The sequence below is a fragment of the Benincasa hispida genome, chromosome 7 (genome assembly GCF_027475165.1).
Source record: "Benincasa hispida cultivar pf3 chromosome 7, pf3_genome.v1.1, whole genome shotgun sequence".
In the NCBI taxonomy this organism is placed as follows: Eukaryota; Viridiplantae; Streptophyta; class Magnoliopsida; order Cucurbitales; family Cucurbitaceae; genus Benincasa; species Benincasa hispida.
In genome coordinates this window covers 60,091,898-60,109,065 of record NC_143484.1, presented here as the reverse complement: position 1 = coordinate 60,109,065, position 17,168 = coordinate 60,091,898, and the positions used below count along the sequence as shown (strand labels likewise).

At 35.2% G+C, this 17,168-nt stretch overlaps 2 protein-coding genes and 1 non-coding gene across 3 annotated transcripts; 2 read left to right on the top strand and 1 right to left on the bottom strand.

Moving 5' to 3' along the window:
• Window positions 1-13,147: 13,147 nt before the first annotated feature.
• TRNAL-AAG (transfer RNA leucine (anticodon AAG)) lies at window positions 13,148-13,228 on the bottom strand. Its single transcript has one exon. It is a non-coding gene; the product is annotated as a tRNA-Leu (tRNA).
• Window positions 13,229-13,883: 655 nt separating this feature from the next.
• On the top strand, window positions 13,884-16,055 carry MAD2 (DNA-binding HORMA family protein). Its single transcript, XM_090315391.1, has 7 exons — window positions 13,884-14,154; window positions 14,252-14,267; window positions 14,382-14,512; window positions 14,672-14,792; window positions 14,872-14,975; window positions 15,560-15,681; window positions 15,781-16,055. Exons 1-7 carry the CDS (start codon window positions 14,082-14,084, stop codon window positions 15,835-15,837), a joined length of 624 nt encoding a protein of 207 aa, XP_090171517.1. The 5' UTR covers window positions 13,884-14,081; the 3' UTR covers window positions 15,838-16,055.
• A 206-nt stretch (window positions 16,056-16,261) lies between these two features.
• On the top strand, window positions 16,262-16,697 carry LOC120081808 (uncharacterized). Its single transcript, XM_039036977.2, has one exon. The coding sequence runs from the start codon at window positions 16,262-16,264 to the stop codon at window positions 16,448-16,450; it is 189 nt and encodes a 62-aa protein (XP_038892905.1). The 3' UTR covers window positions 16,451-16,697.
• Window positions 16,698-17,168: the final 471 nt, after the last annotated feature.

Genomic DNA, 17,168 nt, shown 5'->3' with positions numbered 1-17,168 from the left:
CAACGATACTATAGCAAGACATTCTTGACTAAATACTATCTCTAGAATAACTCATATTCCGATAGTTATTTAGCTACCGTTTTTTATCAGAACTTACTAACACTTTAGTAATTTCGTAAGTGTAATCTTCCATCTTTAGACCTTAGGGGTCAGCCCCAATGATGCTACCAAATTGAAAAGTCAAAGTTGAAAACGACCTAAGAAATCTTATCCATTTCTGGAGTTTGAGTTGTTCCGAATCCTATGTTACAACCCTCTGAGGGGATAGCCGTCGTTAAGACGACTAGCGAAACCAACTTAAAGATGACAAGTAGGCGCAACATAGTAATCTCACGATCCAAACAAACGAAAGAGACCGTAGGATACATTGACACATATTCTTGACCCACTTACTATGAACTACTTCTCCCATTCACTTTGATATTGACTCATACGAATACTTTCTGAATGGAGGTCACTCCTAGGGTGACATGAAGCATCATATGAATCTCACAGTATGAATTTTCTAGGGATGTGAGAATTCAAATCATCATATCGTATATTTGATTTTACATTGAACAGCTTCCCCTCATTCACCTTGATATTTACTCATGCAAACACTTTCAAATGGAGGTCACTCCTAGGGTGACATGAAGCGTCGCATGAATCTCACAGTGTGAAACTCTTAGGACGTGAGAATGAAATTCAAAATATCACTTTTGATTTTGTTGTTAATAACTTCCCTTATTTACCATAATTTCGATTCATGTACTCACTTTTCGAATGGAGGTCACTCCCAGGGTGAGACGAAGCGAGACATGGATTGAGATTGTGAACTCTTAGAGACACGAGAGTTAAAAATGACATATCATATATGTTATTCATCTCTAAATAAACCATTCTAAATTCCCACTGAAGTGTTCTAATAACATATCATATATGCTATTAAACTCCGACTGAAGTGTCCTAACAATTGTTTGGTTATATTCTTTACTCAGGATTTTTCCAGCTAATTTTAACAACTTAAGTTTAGGTGTTTATCCAAGTATAACTTTTATATTTGGATTTAACCTATGATGTCTAGGTGATAAACCAATTTTAAAACCTCATATCTCTCACGTATTGCTCATAAAATCGGTTAATAATGCTCAATTACTCGGCCATAATCCCCAGGTAGGAGGTGTTCCATAGACAGTGAACTTAAATACTCTCAGCCTTAGACAGGATTATATACTGGTTGAGATTGTAACCTTAGTTTTACAAGATAACGACCTATTTTAACTATTAAAACAAGTGGTTAACCTACGTGAGTATGCAACTTATCATTTGTTACAGATTTTAAATGTCTAACCCTGTTCTATAACAACTTACAAAATTTAGACATATTAAGCATCAACAACATACATCAAAGGCATTCAATATTTAATATAACACTTATATTAAATAAAAGAAACCCTAAACATGCATACTACATATTATAACACTTTATAACATACTTTCAATGCATGTAACATGCTTCTTATGGTGGGGTTTTAAATCTACATGGCATATTTTATGCTCATATATGATTTATTTAATTATAACATACATCACATGCATAAATAATTAAACATATACTGATATGGTTTTAGTTTTGGCATGTTCAAGCAAACTAAAGGCCTAACTATTAACAAAAAGTGGCTAAAAAATGCTTCTGAACCGTGCGAATAGCCCCGAATCGGACCCGAACTGCTTGAACCAGACCTCCAAACCTTCAAAAGTGTCTGAATCAGGTCAGACTAGACCTTCTTGACTCAAACCGACTGGACCGGTTCAGTTGGACCGCCGATTTGGGTTGCACGTTGGGCTGGGGTGAGCAGCGTTGCAACGCTCTCACCCTAACAATGCTACGTTACGGGCGTTCTTCAAAATCTGAGCAGCAACATGAGCAGTGTTGCAACGCTGCCTGGACAGAAGCTCCACTGGAAATTGCAGCAGCTCGACTTTCTTCACTTCTTTTTTCAATTACATCTTAATTTCAACTCTAATGACTTCAAATAAATTACAGACTTTTGAGCATACACATAAGCTCATCACTCAAGAGCCAATTACAAATTTAACAAAGGAATAAAAAAGAATATTAATGCCAAAACTTAGAAAACCATATCAGTTCACCATATTCATATATCTTATGAAGAAATAACCACCAAGCCAAAATTAAACCAAATTGAATGATTAAATGATGCTCTGATACCAATTGATAGAGTTAGAAAACATACAACGAAAGAAAAATGGATCATTAAGCATTCTAATTCATCAATTTTGGTTTTAAATTAAGCATGCTCATAAACTAAAAAGAGGATTTCATTACTAACCTTTGAAGATACACTTTAGTCTTGAATTCCAGCTACAATCTCCTTGATTTCTACTCGTGAACCACCACAAGTCCTTTCCTACTATCCTCTAGGTGCCTCAGATTGAGTTGTAGGAGTCAAAAAGCTTGGATTAAGGGAAAAGGAGAGGAGACTTTTTGGTTTTTTGACAGAATGAATAACCCTTTTTCACTTCAAATTTTCAGTAAAATTTCAACTTTTGCATGCCAAATTCCACTCAGATTCTTCAGTATATATTGCATGATCATCATGCAAGAACAATTGCTGCATGAATTCGAGCTCATGAATAAAAAATTGAAAAAGAAATTATCTAATTTTACAAAATTGATTCAATAATTAATTTATATTGCATTTTGGAAAATGAAATTGATTTTAAAGAAACCATCAATTTTGTAATTGTTCTTGATTCATGAGCTCAACAAAATTGATTCAACTTTTCAAAAAATGGAATTTTATTAATTTTACAAAATTGATTCAATAATTAATTTATCTAACAAAATTAATAATAATAATTAATTAATTAATTTAATTAATTCTAATTAATTTAATTTCAAATATTAAATTTTATCACCAATTCCACTATCATGAATCCTTATTCATGAATTTTATATTTAAATCATATTTAAATATTAATTGATTCTCCAATTCCGTTTAATTCCAAAATTAAACGTGTAACCATATCACATATAATTACTAATTCCCTTAAATCTAATTCAAACGTTTCAAATCAACTTATCACGCTATTCTAAGGCTAATTCATTTGTGAGCACGTAGGGGGACCTTGTAGACCTACAGATCATAGGCTCCAACGATCCAAGATTAATTGGCTAAACTCTTTACACTGAATTAACCCACATTCGTTAATTACTGAGTCACTCCACTAAAGCCCAGAATTGCACTCCCCTCACTGTAGATATATTGTGTCCACTTGTTATAACCATGATTAGTAAGTTAACCCTTCACAGGTTGTTCGTAATAACGGCTGGGTCAAATGGCTGTTTTACTCCCGAGATTACCTCTTGTTCCATAAGTCCCACTGATCCTCTAATGAACAATATGTTTGTGATCTGATCATCAAACTAAATCCCTCTCAGGTCAATGAGAGGGCAAGGACTTTTGTTCAAGACCCAAATTCAGCATTTAAGGGAACAACCTTTCTACTATCCCTAAAAGCGGGTAGGAATGAATTTCATATTGCACCTTATATCTTCAACTATATACCTGGTTTTACCCCTCAAATGGGAGGCTTATTGAGCCGGCATTGTTAAGCGACACCTCACCCATGCAAATTTAAGGATAATCCCGAATAAATAGGAATTCATAGTTAGCTTAGGATTCAAGTTAAGTTACCTAGGTCATCGTTGTGAAATAGTCAGTCTTGAAATAATAAACAACGTTATAAAGTAAGAGTGACTTATTTCGTGGTCTGATCTTGTGCAAACTCATTGCACAAGATGCCCCCACTCCTCATATCATCACATGTACGAATTTGAATCACATCGTCTATAGCACTTTACAACTCCTTGTAACAACTACAGAGTGGGCCGTATCCGATAGTGTTACCAGAATAAGGCACCCAACCTTATTCATATACTATAGATCATTTTGACTATTTACTCAAACCTAATCCACTATTTATGTCTCCACATAAAGTTCAAGTACTCATGTAATAGTCATGGATCTTTTAGTTTATTGGATTTATTTCTAAAACAAAATAAGTAATTCATATATTCAATAACAACTTTATTGAATTTTCAGAATAAGTTTTATTGTTTACAGACCACGAGTTTTAGGCCATAAAACCCAACAATGCTTAGAGCTTCTCATTGGCGACCTGAAGGTCGACGCATTGTTTCATGTCATAGACTCGAAAGCCACCTATAAGCTGTTGTTGGGGCATCCTTGGATTCATGGAAATGAGGTGATAACGTTGACACTGCATCAATGTTTCAAGTTCTATCAAGATGGGATTAAGAAAGCTGAGTCGGACTCTAATCCATTTACAGAAGCTGAGTCTCACTTCGCAGATGCGAAGTTTTATTTGAAGAATGAGGGTGTTGGTGAGGAAATTCCCACAGAGACTCCATTAATAAAAGATGTAGATGAATCCAAATCAAAATAACAAGCAAATGTAGGAAAAGAAACATGCGACAAGACACGAGCTTCTAACTCAAAAGGGAGTGAGGCATCCACTAGCATTACAAAGACACTGATTTTGAAAGATGAAAAGGCTCCAAATTCTTTGATCTTACACTATGTCCCTTTGTTGAGACGTAAGAAGGGTGAGTCAACTTTTACAAAATGCTCAAAAGGCTTGAAGGTCGATGATATTGAAATCTTAAAGGAGAATTTTGTTACACCACTCACACCGGTAACGAAGTAGGAATTCCATAAACCAAACAGAGACTTGACAAAGGTAACTCTACCGGAAACACGAAAGAAAGATGGGTTTGATCCTAAAGCTTACAAACTGTTGGGGGAAGTAGGTTATGACTTCACAACTCACACCGAGTTTAAGAGCTTGAGAATTTATGAGCGACCCAAGCTTTCTTCGACCTAGAATAAGCTTTTGCAGGAGGGGCATGCTATACCTACATCAAGGAAGGGGTTTGGATATGAGTTGTCAGAGCCAGTTCGCATAACCAGAAGGGTGAAGGAAAATGTGGTCAACAACAACCATATAACTGTAGAGGAAGTCGATGATGTAGGAGAAGGGGAGAGCAAAGATAAAAGAACCTCGGCCTTCGACCGCATTAGATCACCTGTAGCACGTTCTTTGGTCTTTGAGAGATTGAGCATGATGGCAGTAGAGAAAGAGAGTCCATGTATGATCTGTGGTTCTATCCAACATTCAGCCTTTCGAAGGTTGACTATGCCTTTTGAAGAAGAAGAAGAAATCATCTGTCAATCTTCAGTAGTGACGCGACCATCAGCCTTTCGAAGAAAAGCAAAGGAAAATCTTGTGCATCTATTTTTTATCACCTTAAGCACAAGAATGTTGAAGACCACTTTAGCAAGCATATCTCTAGTGAGATAGAGGGTAAAGGAGAAACTCGTAGTGTCGTTTCTAATGTAGACATAAGGAAGAAGGAGCCAATATCTAACACGTCAATCTAGCGGCACCTCAGGCGTAAGGATACCAAAAGTCCATCAGGGGAGAAATCAACTTGGGAAGCAAGGAGGGATGGGGAATTTCGTAGTGTTGTTCCTTCACGTATGAAAAGAAAGATCTTCGTTACTTTCAACACAAGCGAGGGTTCCCTGAAGGTGAAAAGTCATGGCATTATCTTCACTAACCCTTAGAATGGAAGCTTAGAGTAGAAGGAAGATGAAACTTCATGTCACCATATTACCTGAAGGAACCGTGAGGTCCATTGTGGAAGTGCGAATCGTTCCCAATTCTCAATTTTTATAGAATTAAAATTTACAGAACATTAACTATACATATACAGATAAGTTACAACATGCTTATAAATAAAAATGAGGAAGAAGGGCTGGGGATTAACTTACCCTTAAAGAACAACTTCTTCACGAAATTCTTCCTCAATCTATCATGAACGACTCGATCACGAACACCCAATGAGGACACCAACTAGTAGAGCTTTCTGTATTCTCCTTAGAGGTTGAGAATTCTCAGGAGGTATGGGCTCTGAGTTTTATGTGAAGGAGAATAGTTATTTTTTAGAAGAAAACAAATTTTTCAGATCAAAATCTTTTTGAGAAAGTGCTCTGTCAAAAATGATAAAAAAAAAAAAACGTTAAAACTCCCACTCCCACTCCCACGATCACATTGAGAGAAGGGGGGGGGGGGGGGGGGGGAGAGGGGAGAGAGAGGAGGTTACAACTCCTCAAATACAACATAACCTATAATTTATTTCTCTCTCAACACTACATGGAATTTAATATAAATCACATTTATACTAAATTTAATTATATGAATCTCATCTATATAATTAATATTTAAATCATATTCAAATATTTAATTCCTCTCAAATTAAATTTTATATTATAATGTATTAAATTCATTATATTAATTATATCACATATAATTAATTCCCTCAATTAATTTAAATAATTCAAATTAATCCAAAATTAATTCTCAATAATCATTGTTGAGCTACAGAGGGGACCTTATGAACTTGTAGATTGAAGCTCCAATGATATTTTAGTTAAATTATTCAACATCCATTAACTGTCGGTCACTCCACTAAAGATCGGTAGTTGTACTCTTCACACTACAGATATATTTATATGTCCATTGGATACAGCCAATCAACAGTGCAATAACCCTTTACAAATTCCTCGTAGGTACAGTTGGGCCAAAATTACCGTTTTGCCCCTATAGTTACATCTAACTTCTCAAGTACCATTGATCCGTCTAATGAACAATAAGTCATAGTCTAACTATGACCAAACCCCTCTCGGGCTAAGAGAGGGTGTAACGCCAATTGTTCAAGCCTCAGAATCAGCCCTTAAGGGAGCAATTTATCTACTTACCTCATTAGAGAATGAGTGAATTCCATCTTGTGAAGCTGCGTTCTCAGTTCCTCAATCAGAAGAATCCCCAAAATGGTAGGCTTATTGAGTCTGCATTCTGGCCACTCTCACCCATATAAACCAAAGGACTGCCTTTATAGGCAAGAGTTCACAACTCACTTAAGATTCATGTCATGTCAGCTATGGTCATCCTGGTGAAATCTAAGTCAAGAGACTATTCATTTCGTGGTCTAATCTTATAGAAACCCATTTGTATAGAATGCCCCTGCTCACATTGTCTCTACATGAATGATCAGGATCATATCATTTGTAGCACTTTACAACAATTGTAATATCTACAAAGCAGGTCGTATTCGTAATGTCACTAGGATAAGTTATCTAGCCTTACCCATCTACTATAGACCATTTAGGTTATCACTTAAACATGATTCCCCTGTATGTCTCTACATACATATTTAAGCTACATACGGTAAACTTGCATGTTAGTTTATTGATTTCGTTGGTTAATGCTACTAAATGTCGAATAAAATATCGCATATGTTATTAAATAAATAAATTGTTTGTACATTACAATCACAAACAATAGAACTCATGAGATTTAGGGCATCAACCCTAACAGTACCCTCATTGAAGAGTCTAAAAATGAAATGGTCGAAAAGGATGTGGAAGTTGCTCCACTAGGTCTGGAGGTTGGTGGTCAATCCATAGTGGATGAACTTAAAGAGGTGAATCTTAGCATAGTATAGGAGTTGTGCCCAACTTTCATTAGTTCATCTCTCTCTGGTGAGGAGAAAGGCGAATATATGAGTAAACTCACTGAATACATGGACATTTTCTCTTGGTCTTACAAAGAGATGTTGGGGCTTGATCCAAATTTTTGAGATCTGCAAGGTCCTCATTATTGAAAGAGAACTATAAAAATGTCTTAAATTTTTCAAAAGGAGGTTTGAGTTTTGAGTTGAGGCTTGCACGTGGGAAATGAAACATATGTTTTACTTTTAGAGAAGTTCTGAACTTGAGATTTCCAACACCTAACTTAAACTTGTAGGTTTTTACAATAGCAATATCATCGAGGTATCAACGCAAGACACAAGACTAGAGTAATTTAAGAAAGCAAGAAAGGAATCCAGAAAGACAAATGCAAGGATTAAAAATTGATTAATTTCCATTTGTTAATGCAAGGAAGAATACATTGGAATTCATCATTGATCAAACGTATACAAAAGATAGGAATTTAATCAAAAAAAGAAATTCAAGCTAACACCCCCAAAATTCTTTACGATGCTGGCATATCGTCCCTGCGTTCAGGTGTAAGGTCGTCATCCATGAATTGTAATGGGCTGACCAAATGTGCCGACAGAGAGGGTAATGTGAACATTACCATCATGACCTGGTTGATATACTGAGTTGTGAAGTTAAACTAGTTCTGGCTTCTCTTCGTTTGTTGGTGCATGTAGTCCCTTAATGCCACGTTCTAGTGTTGTAGTGTTGCTAGTTGAAGGTGAAGTGCCTCCATAGATGCAACCATTGGTCTTATTTGGGCTTGGATGAATTCTTTAAGTTCAACCATATTGGCTTTAATTATTGGGGGGTGGCTGCATTGGTGGAAGGTTGTTGGTTTTTGCGTTTCCCTAACTGGGTCTTGTGTATGTTGGGTGTTGCTTGTACTCAACCCGTACATAAACGGTAGTAAAGGGATGAAGGAAGGCAGTATTGGTGAGCTTGAGGGGGAAAACAAGGGCTATGAGTCTCACCAATTTGATCCTCATGCATTTCATCTTGTGGTGTTGGATCAATTGGGTCATCGACTGGTGAGGGCAAGGCTAAGGCAGGAAGAGGGAGGTTCAGGTCTAAGTGGGTCTCTTCATGCTTCAACGCCAGTTCTGCTTCTGATTCTTGCTCATTTTATTGAAGCATCATTATTGTATTCGTACATCAAACTCCTTAACGTGTCTCCTTTTTGTCATGCGTTTGGAGGATTGAGGTCTAGTTGCCTTGGTCTTGAGAGACAGGGCAAGTTGGTTGGGTGAGCCGCAGAGTAGATGCCTGATTAGTTTGACATCCATGATGTTGGGAATGGTATCCTAAATCTCTTTATAATCTCGTAGTTTTTAAGCTCTGTATAAACATATTGTTGTTAATAAAATAAATGTTATTTTATAAGCATATACTCAATCCAATAAACTAAGATCCAAGGTTATTTCATGTAATTTAAACAAGTATATAGAGACATACAAATAGATCTTGTTTAAATGATAACCTAAATGGTCTGTAGTAGATGGATACGATTGGGTACATTATCTTGATGACACTACGTATATGACCTGCTTTGTAGGTGTTACATGTGTTGTAAAGTGCTACAAATGAACTGATCTTGATCATTCATGTGGAGACATGCGAGCGGGGCTATTCTATACAAAGAGTTTGTATAAGACCAGAATACGAAATGACTAGTCTCTTTATATAACACCGTTAATATTCGAGACGTACATTTCCCTAGGATGACCATAGGTGACATGACCCGAATCCTGAGTGAGTTGTGAACTTCTGCTCATGAAGGCGGTCCTTTGATTTGTATGGGTGGGAGTGGCCAGATTGCCAACTCAACAAGCCTACCATTTTGGTGATTCGTCTGATTGGGGAGATGGGAACTCAGCTATACAAGACGAAACTCACTCCTTCTCTAATGCAGGGGCAAGTAGATAAATTGCTCCCTTAAGGGTTGATTACAGGTCTTAAACATAGTGGCCACATCCTCTTCTAGCCCGAGAGGACTTGGTCATAGTGGGACTATGACTTATTGTTCATTAGAGGAATCAGTGGTACTTAAGGAGTTAGATGTAACTATATGGATAAAACGGTATTTTGGCCAAGCTATACTTACGAGAAATTTAGGAAGGGTCATCGCACTGCTGATTGGTTATATCCAATGGACACAGAAATTTATCTGTATTGCGAAGAGTGCAGTTGTCAATCTTTAATGGAATGACCGACAGTTAACAGGTGTTGGGTAATTTAATTAAAGAGTTTAGTTAATTATCCGAATACCATTGGAACTTCAATGTACAGGTCCATATGGTCGCCACTATAGCTCAACGGGGATTTAATCTTTGGATTAATCTGCAGTGTTCAAATTACTTGAGGGAATTAATGATATATGATATAATTAATTATAATGTATTTGATACATTATGAGAGAAATTTGAATATGATTCAAATACCAATTATATGAATAAGATTCATGTCATTAAATATAAATATGATTTATATTAAAAGGAATAAAATATTTGGATATGATCAAAATATTATTTATATAGATGAGATTCATATAAATGGATTTAATATAAATGTGATTTATATTAAATGTCACATATAGTTAAGAGAGAATAAAAATTATAGTTTATGTTGTATTTGATGCAATATACAATTATAGACTATATGTTATATTTGATATAACATATAGTGTATATATAATAAAGTAGTTATTATATATTTGTTATTAATTTATTTGAAGTTAATGAAAGGGATGAAGTTATAACTCCCTTCCTACATTCTCTCCAAATAACTAACAAGTGATAAAGGTATAGGTGTGTTGGAATTGATGTTCTAATTCTCCTGGAGTCTCGTAGTTTGTAATTTATACATATTGTTATGAATAAAATAAGAGTTATTTTATCTGGCATTTACTCATATCCAATAAACAAAACTCCATGGTTATTGTATGTAAGCTTAAGCATGTATATGAGATATACAAGTGGATCATGCCTTAAAGTGATAACCTAAATAGGTCTGTAGTATAAGGATTAAGGAGGGATATCTGATTCTGGTGACACTACGGATACGGGCCGCTTTTTAGAGGTTTGCAAATGTTGTGAACTACTACAGATGGTAGATCCTGACCATTCATGTGGAGACATGCAAGCGGGGGTGTCCTATACAAAGAGTTTGTATAAGACCGGACCAGAGATGATTCGTTTCTGTATATAACGCCGTTGATACTGGAGAATTATATCTCACCTAAACGACAATAGGTGACATGGCCACAATCCTGAGTGTTTTGGGAACTTCTGCCTTTGAGGGCGGTTCTTTGATTAGTATGGGTGAGAGTTGTCAGATTGCAACTCAACATGCCTACCTTTTTGGGGACTTATCTAATTTGGGAGCTGGGAACTCAGTTACACAAGATGGAATTCACTTCTTCCCCAAAGCAGGGGAAGTAAATAGATTGCTCCTTAAGGGCTGATTCCGAGTCTTGAACATAGTGGCCACAACTTCTCTTTGGAAGAGAGAACTCAGTCATAGAAGAACTATGACTTATATTCATTAGAGGGGTCAGTGATACTTAAGGAGTTAGATGTAACTACAGGGGCATAACGGTTATTGGCCCAACTATACTTACGAGTGATCTGTGAAGGTTTATCACACTGTTGATTGGTTGATATGAACATATAATATATCTGTAGTAAGGAGAGTTCAGCTGTCGGTCTTTAAGTGGAGTGTCTGACAGTTAATGGATGGTGGATCCCGTGACTAAAGAGTCAGTTATTCACGTACCATTGAAGCTTCGAGCTACAGGTTCATAAGGTCCCCTTGGTAACTCAATGGATTCAAGTTGAGAATCAGTTCTTAGTGTTGAATTGAAATGTTCAAATTGACAAAAGATAATTCGATTATATATGATATGATCGGTGTGATGTATGAGATACATCAAGTGGAGGATTAATGTAAATGGGATTTACATTAAGTGCTATGAAATAGAAAAAGAGCTATGGTTTATATGTTTCATGAGATGAAATATTAAAACTATGGGTTATAAATATAATATGGTAAGTTGGTTATCATATATATTTATAATAATATTAATTATTGGATAATTATCTCTTTTTCTCTAATAACCAATTAAGTGGGAGGTTATTGGTGGTTTCATGGTAACCGTGAGATAAAAGAAAAAATGTTTTCCTAAATTTAGTAGATTTTAGAAAGTTGTTATTCTCGGCAAGTTCTCACGGTGGTTGTCAAGTGAATGAGATTTACTAAACGAAAGTTGAAGAGAGACTAGACGATCGTGGAATGATACTATATGATAGTTCACTCAGCTGGCTGATAGCTAAACGATCGCGGAGCTTCTTCTAAACGATTGGGTTGTTGGGTTTTATGTCCTAAAACTTGTGGTTTGTAAACAATAAAACATATTCTGAAAATTCAATAAGTTGCTATTGAATACATTGTTTTTTCCGAAATCCAATAAACCTAAAGTCCCTTGACTATTACATGAGTACTTGAATTTTATGTGGAGACATACAAATGGATCAGGTTCGAGTAAATAGTCAAAATGATCTATAGTATATGAATAAGGTTGGGTGCCTTGTTCTAGTAACACTATTGGATGCGGCCTACTCTGTAGTTGTTACAAAGAGTTGTAAAGTGCTACATATGAAGTGATCCTAATCCGTACATGTTATGACATGAGGAGTGGGGACATCCGTGCAAATAAGTTTTGTACGAGATTGGACCACGAAACTAGTTACTCTTACTTTATAACACTGTTTACTATTTAAGATTGACTATTTCAAAGCTATGACCTATGTAACTTGACCTTAATCTTGAGCTAACTATGAACTCCTATTTGTTCGGGATTATCCTTTGATCTGCAAGTGGAATAGAAAAAGGAGGAGTATGGACTAAACTGTACATAAGTATTGCTCATATTAAAAGTATCAAATCGTAATTATGTCAATAGTTTGTAAGTTTATACTGTGGTTTATTATTTTAGACAATAATTTTGCTAAGACATGCACCAACCCTACCGGCAATTAAATTGTTAAAAACTATATATATTAAAATTTTATATTTTTTTGTGTATAGAGAAAAGAGGAGTATGGACTAAAACTGCACCTAAGTATTGCTCATATTAAGTATGGAATCATATTCTGCCTATTTCTACAAAGCCACGCCTGACGCACATTTTTTTATCTTCGAGAAAGTCTTGGATTTTTCTTTTTTTTTTAGGGCAAAATGCACTTTTGGTTCCTGAAGTTTGGGGTCGATATCTATTTGATCCCTAAGATTTCAAAACATACACTTTAATTCTTCACATTTGCAAAATGATTCCTGACTTAACTTTAAACCAACGGGATGCTTAGTGGACTATTAAGTGCTGGTGTGGATGGGATGAAAAGGCTACTTCATTTAACTGCATGACAAAATCTATTTGGTTAGTTCATCCAAACTTAAATCATATTTCCCACCGATAAAACAAACCTTCAGAAATTAAGTGAAAAAATATACAAATACATTTTTGTTGAGAGTGGGATTTGAACCCACGCCCTTTCGGACCAAAACCTTAATCTGGCGCCTTAGACCAACTCGGCCATCTCAACTTTGATATTAAATTAATATTCAAGAATATACATATATATATATATATATATATATGTAATTCAAAATCTTTTTATTTTGTTTTAAAACAATCTAACGTTTATCACAATGTTCAATTACATCAAATTAAAAATTAGATTTTTAAAAGTGCTACAAGCTTTTCATTCGATTTGGATGAGCTTTGTATTTTTCATCTCCCAACTTTCTTTTGGTTTAAAATTGTCATATCATTATCCATTTTTAGTGGGTGTTTAAATTTTGAAAATGGATATAAATTTACTTTTTTTTCCATAAAATATTTTTTTATGTGTTTAATGAATTATCAAACATTGCATGGCAAGAGATTGGGCTTCAAAGAAAAATGTTGTTAGAGACTGATTTTTGCAATTTGTTCTTTAATCTTAGCTTTTCATGAGAAAAAATTTTAATTTAATTTATCTGATACAATAGTTTTCAGAAATTTCAGAATGAGGGCAATTTGGGAATACAGGGCGCCGGCTTCCGGTCCCACTTCTTACCGTTAAGGCGTTAACGATAGATATCGCCCATTTTAAAAGATAGATAACGGCGCAAATTTTTGAAATGTTACCGTTGGATTTTGGATGAAATAGCCGTTGCCTTTCCACTCAAGGTTCTTTAGGAGACGAACCCTTCATATTTTCCTTTTAGTCGCGTCCTGCATTTCCAAGTTCTCAAAATTTCTCAGATTCACTCATTTTTCTTTTCGTCCATTTGATTTCTTGATTCCTTCAGTCCGATTTCTCTTTCGAATTTGGTTTCCCCTGTATCGATTACAAACCCTAAATCCGCTCAGTCCAAGAAATTTTGGGGATTTTTTCAGGTTGAAGATTTGGTATGGCTTCGAAAACAGCAACCAAAGACATTATCACTCTTCGTGGTTCTGCGGCGATTGTCAGCGAGTTCTTTGGTATATTTATAGGAATTTTCTGTTCAATTCGGTTGATTATCGATGTATAACCTCGGCTGATTTATTCTTTTTCGTTTTCTTGAAATTTCCCGTTTAGGGTATGCTGCAAATAGGTATGAATACTGGGTGTGCTTTCTCTATTCTTTTTTTTTTTTTTTTTTTTTGTGATCATTTATATTTGTATTTTGTCACTTACAAGCGATGTTGATTCGATTGTAACTGTGTAGCATTCTTTACAATCGTGGGCTTTATCCGGAAGAAAGTTTTGTTAGGGTTAAGAAATATGGACTTCCTATGTTGCTTACTCAAGATGAAGGTGTTAAGACCTTCATTTCTAATCTAACTGCTCAGATTTCTGGTTAGTTCCCTTACCCTTAATGAAAGATTTGCACTATCCAACAGTTCAGTATTGTATTTTTCTTTTTTCCTCTTGCAGTATACCAGATTGTAGTGTGATTTATACTTTCCTGAGAATTATGTTTATTGAGAAGTTTTTGAATTGTGAAATTGGTTTTAGAATGGCTGGAAGCTGGGAAGTTACAAAGGGTTGTGCTAGTTATAATGAGCAAATCCAACAATGAGGTCCTTGAGAGGTGGAATTTCAGAATTGAAACTGATGGAGAGGTGTTGGAGAAAGGGTAACAAATTCAACAAAATATTTCTCTTCCCCTTTCTTAAATTTCTGGGTTTTGTGTTGATTAGATGATGTTGTTGCAGTGTGTCGAAGGAAAAGAGCGATAAAGAAATAATGAGGGAGATCCAAGCAATTATGAGACAGATTGCTTCAAGCATCACCTACTTGCCCTGCCTAGATGAACCCTGTAAGTTTTGGTAAAATTTATTATCTTAGGGATTGGTGTAACATAATATGATATTGTTTTGACCGTGTTCTGAGTCCATGAGATGTCTAGTTTCCATTATGAAACCATTATGCACAACCCTGTAAGTTTTGCTTCAATCATCACTTGCCTGCCTGATGTGTCATTTGTTATGTTGTTGGGGATTGGTTTGACGTGCGAAGGCTTATGTTTTTAGGCTGAGTTATGAATCAGTGTGATGTCATTTAAGTTCTAGCATGAAATCATTTACCTTTAGTAGCTGATTTGAACATAGCTTGAATGGCCAGGCATAGATTTATCTTTCTTATGGGATTTAAGAATCAATACCCCTCTTTTACATTCTAAAAAGGAAATCATTAATTTATGATGATTTGCGAGTGTCTTAGAAGATAATCTAGATGTGTGAGCTCTTTTCTTTTTAACTGGCCACCTTCATAGTTGGTTCATTAAGGTCATCACCTTCTACCCTCTCACTTGTTCTACCTCTTTAGGGGAAAGCTGTTTCTTAAACTGATATGATCCATGTTGCTCAATCAAGTGTTCTATGATGTATTTTGTTGTCTCAGGTGTGTTTGATGTGTTAGCATACACCGATAAAGATCTTACTGTTCCATTTACTTGGATAGAGAGTGACCCTAAACTAATTGCTAATCCACAAATGGTGAAGCTGCATTCTTTTGACACAAAGGTGAGGGAATGGGACTTCGTGCAGAAATATCAAACTTATTTGTTTCAGCTAATCTTGATTCATTGCCAGTAAACTAACTTTTGAATGGTGTTCTTGCAGATTCATAAAGTGGACACCCTTGTTTCTTACAAGAATGATGATTGCGATGACGAGTAAAAAAAAAAAAACTCCCTTTTCTTCAATTTGTTGTTGGTTTCAGAATCCTCCAACCCGATCTCGCTTTCAAGGTGGTATTGTGAATCATTTATTCACATTTTTTTTTATTGTACTGTAACTTAGGAAGAACAATGTTGTTGTGGATTCGATTAGAGTTCCACCTGAATGAAATGGTTGGAGATTGTTTCTTTATAAAGAAAACATGTTTCTACGGACAAGGTTGTTGCGTCTTTAAGAACAAGGGTGGACCAAGTCTTGATCCACTCAGTTTAGCCAAATTCTTCGGTCAAACCAGAATTGTGCTCTCTAAAAATAAACAACCATCCATAATTAGAAACTAGTAAGTAAATTTATGTTGAAAAATCCAAGATTTTGATGAAAGCCAGGAGAAGTTGCTGAGAAAAAGAAAGGAAAAGGAAGAAGAATGGGTTTAGATGGTGGTCTGTCTTGGGCAGATCAATGGGATAACAACCCTGACCCTCCACCATCATCTTCGTCAGAAAATGAGAAGAAGAAGAACAAAGATGGGTCTTCAGAAAAGGGAAAATTTAGGAAGACAATCTTGGGCTTCAAATGGATGAAAGAATTGCGAAAGAAATCTGACAAATCTTGAAAAAAAGACCCATAAAATCCTAATCCAAGTGGAATGAATCATTTTACTGTCTAATTAAATTCCCATTTTTTCACTTGTACTTTCTTTTCTTTTTCTTAAGCTCTGAATGTCTGAAGCCAGGAAATGAGCATAAAAATTCTGGTATTATTACATTACAAAATTCTAATATTATTACATTACGGAATTTTATTCTTCTTTATATGACTGAATGAATTCTAATAATATTACATTACAGATTCTTCTGTTTTCTTCTTCTCTTCTTCCAAACAAATTAGGGATCAAGTATATGTTTTTATTCACGAACTCGTCCAAAATATGACTGAAAATAGACGTATTCACAAACTGTGTTTTGATACATCCAAAATATGACTGAAAATAGATGTATTCACGAACTGTGTTTTTGATACGTCCAAAATATGACTGGAGTAAGTTTTAGATTTCATCCCAAAAATAAAGTTTTGTTTCTCTAAGCAAAAGGATAATAAATAGATGGATCACTCTATATTTGCATCACTTTCGAAATATTTCCAAGAAAAAAGTTTCTTAGATTTCAATTTTGTATCATATAATTTTTGTTTATTTGGCATATTTTTTTTATTCACTTCAGGCATGGGCAACTCAATGACAGAATGACACCAAATTCTAGTTTAAATTTCATAGTACAGGCAGTGTACACTAAATTTCTAACATTATTTATTATTAAAGAAACGAAAAGAAA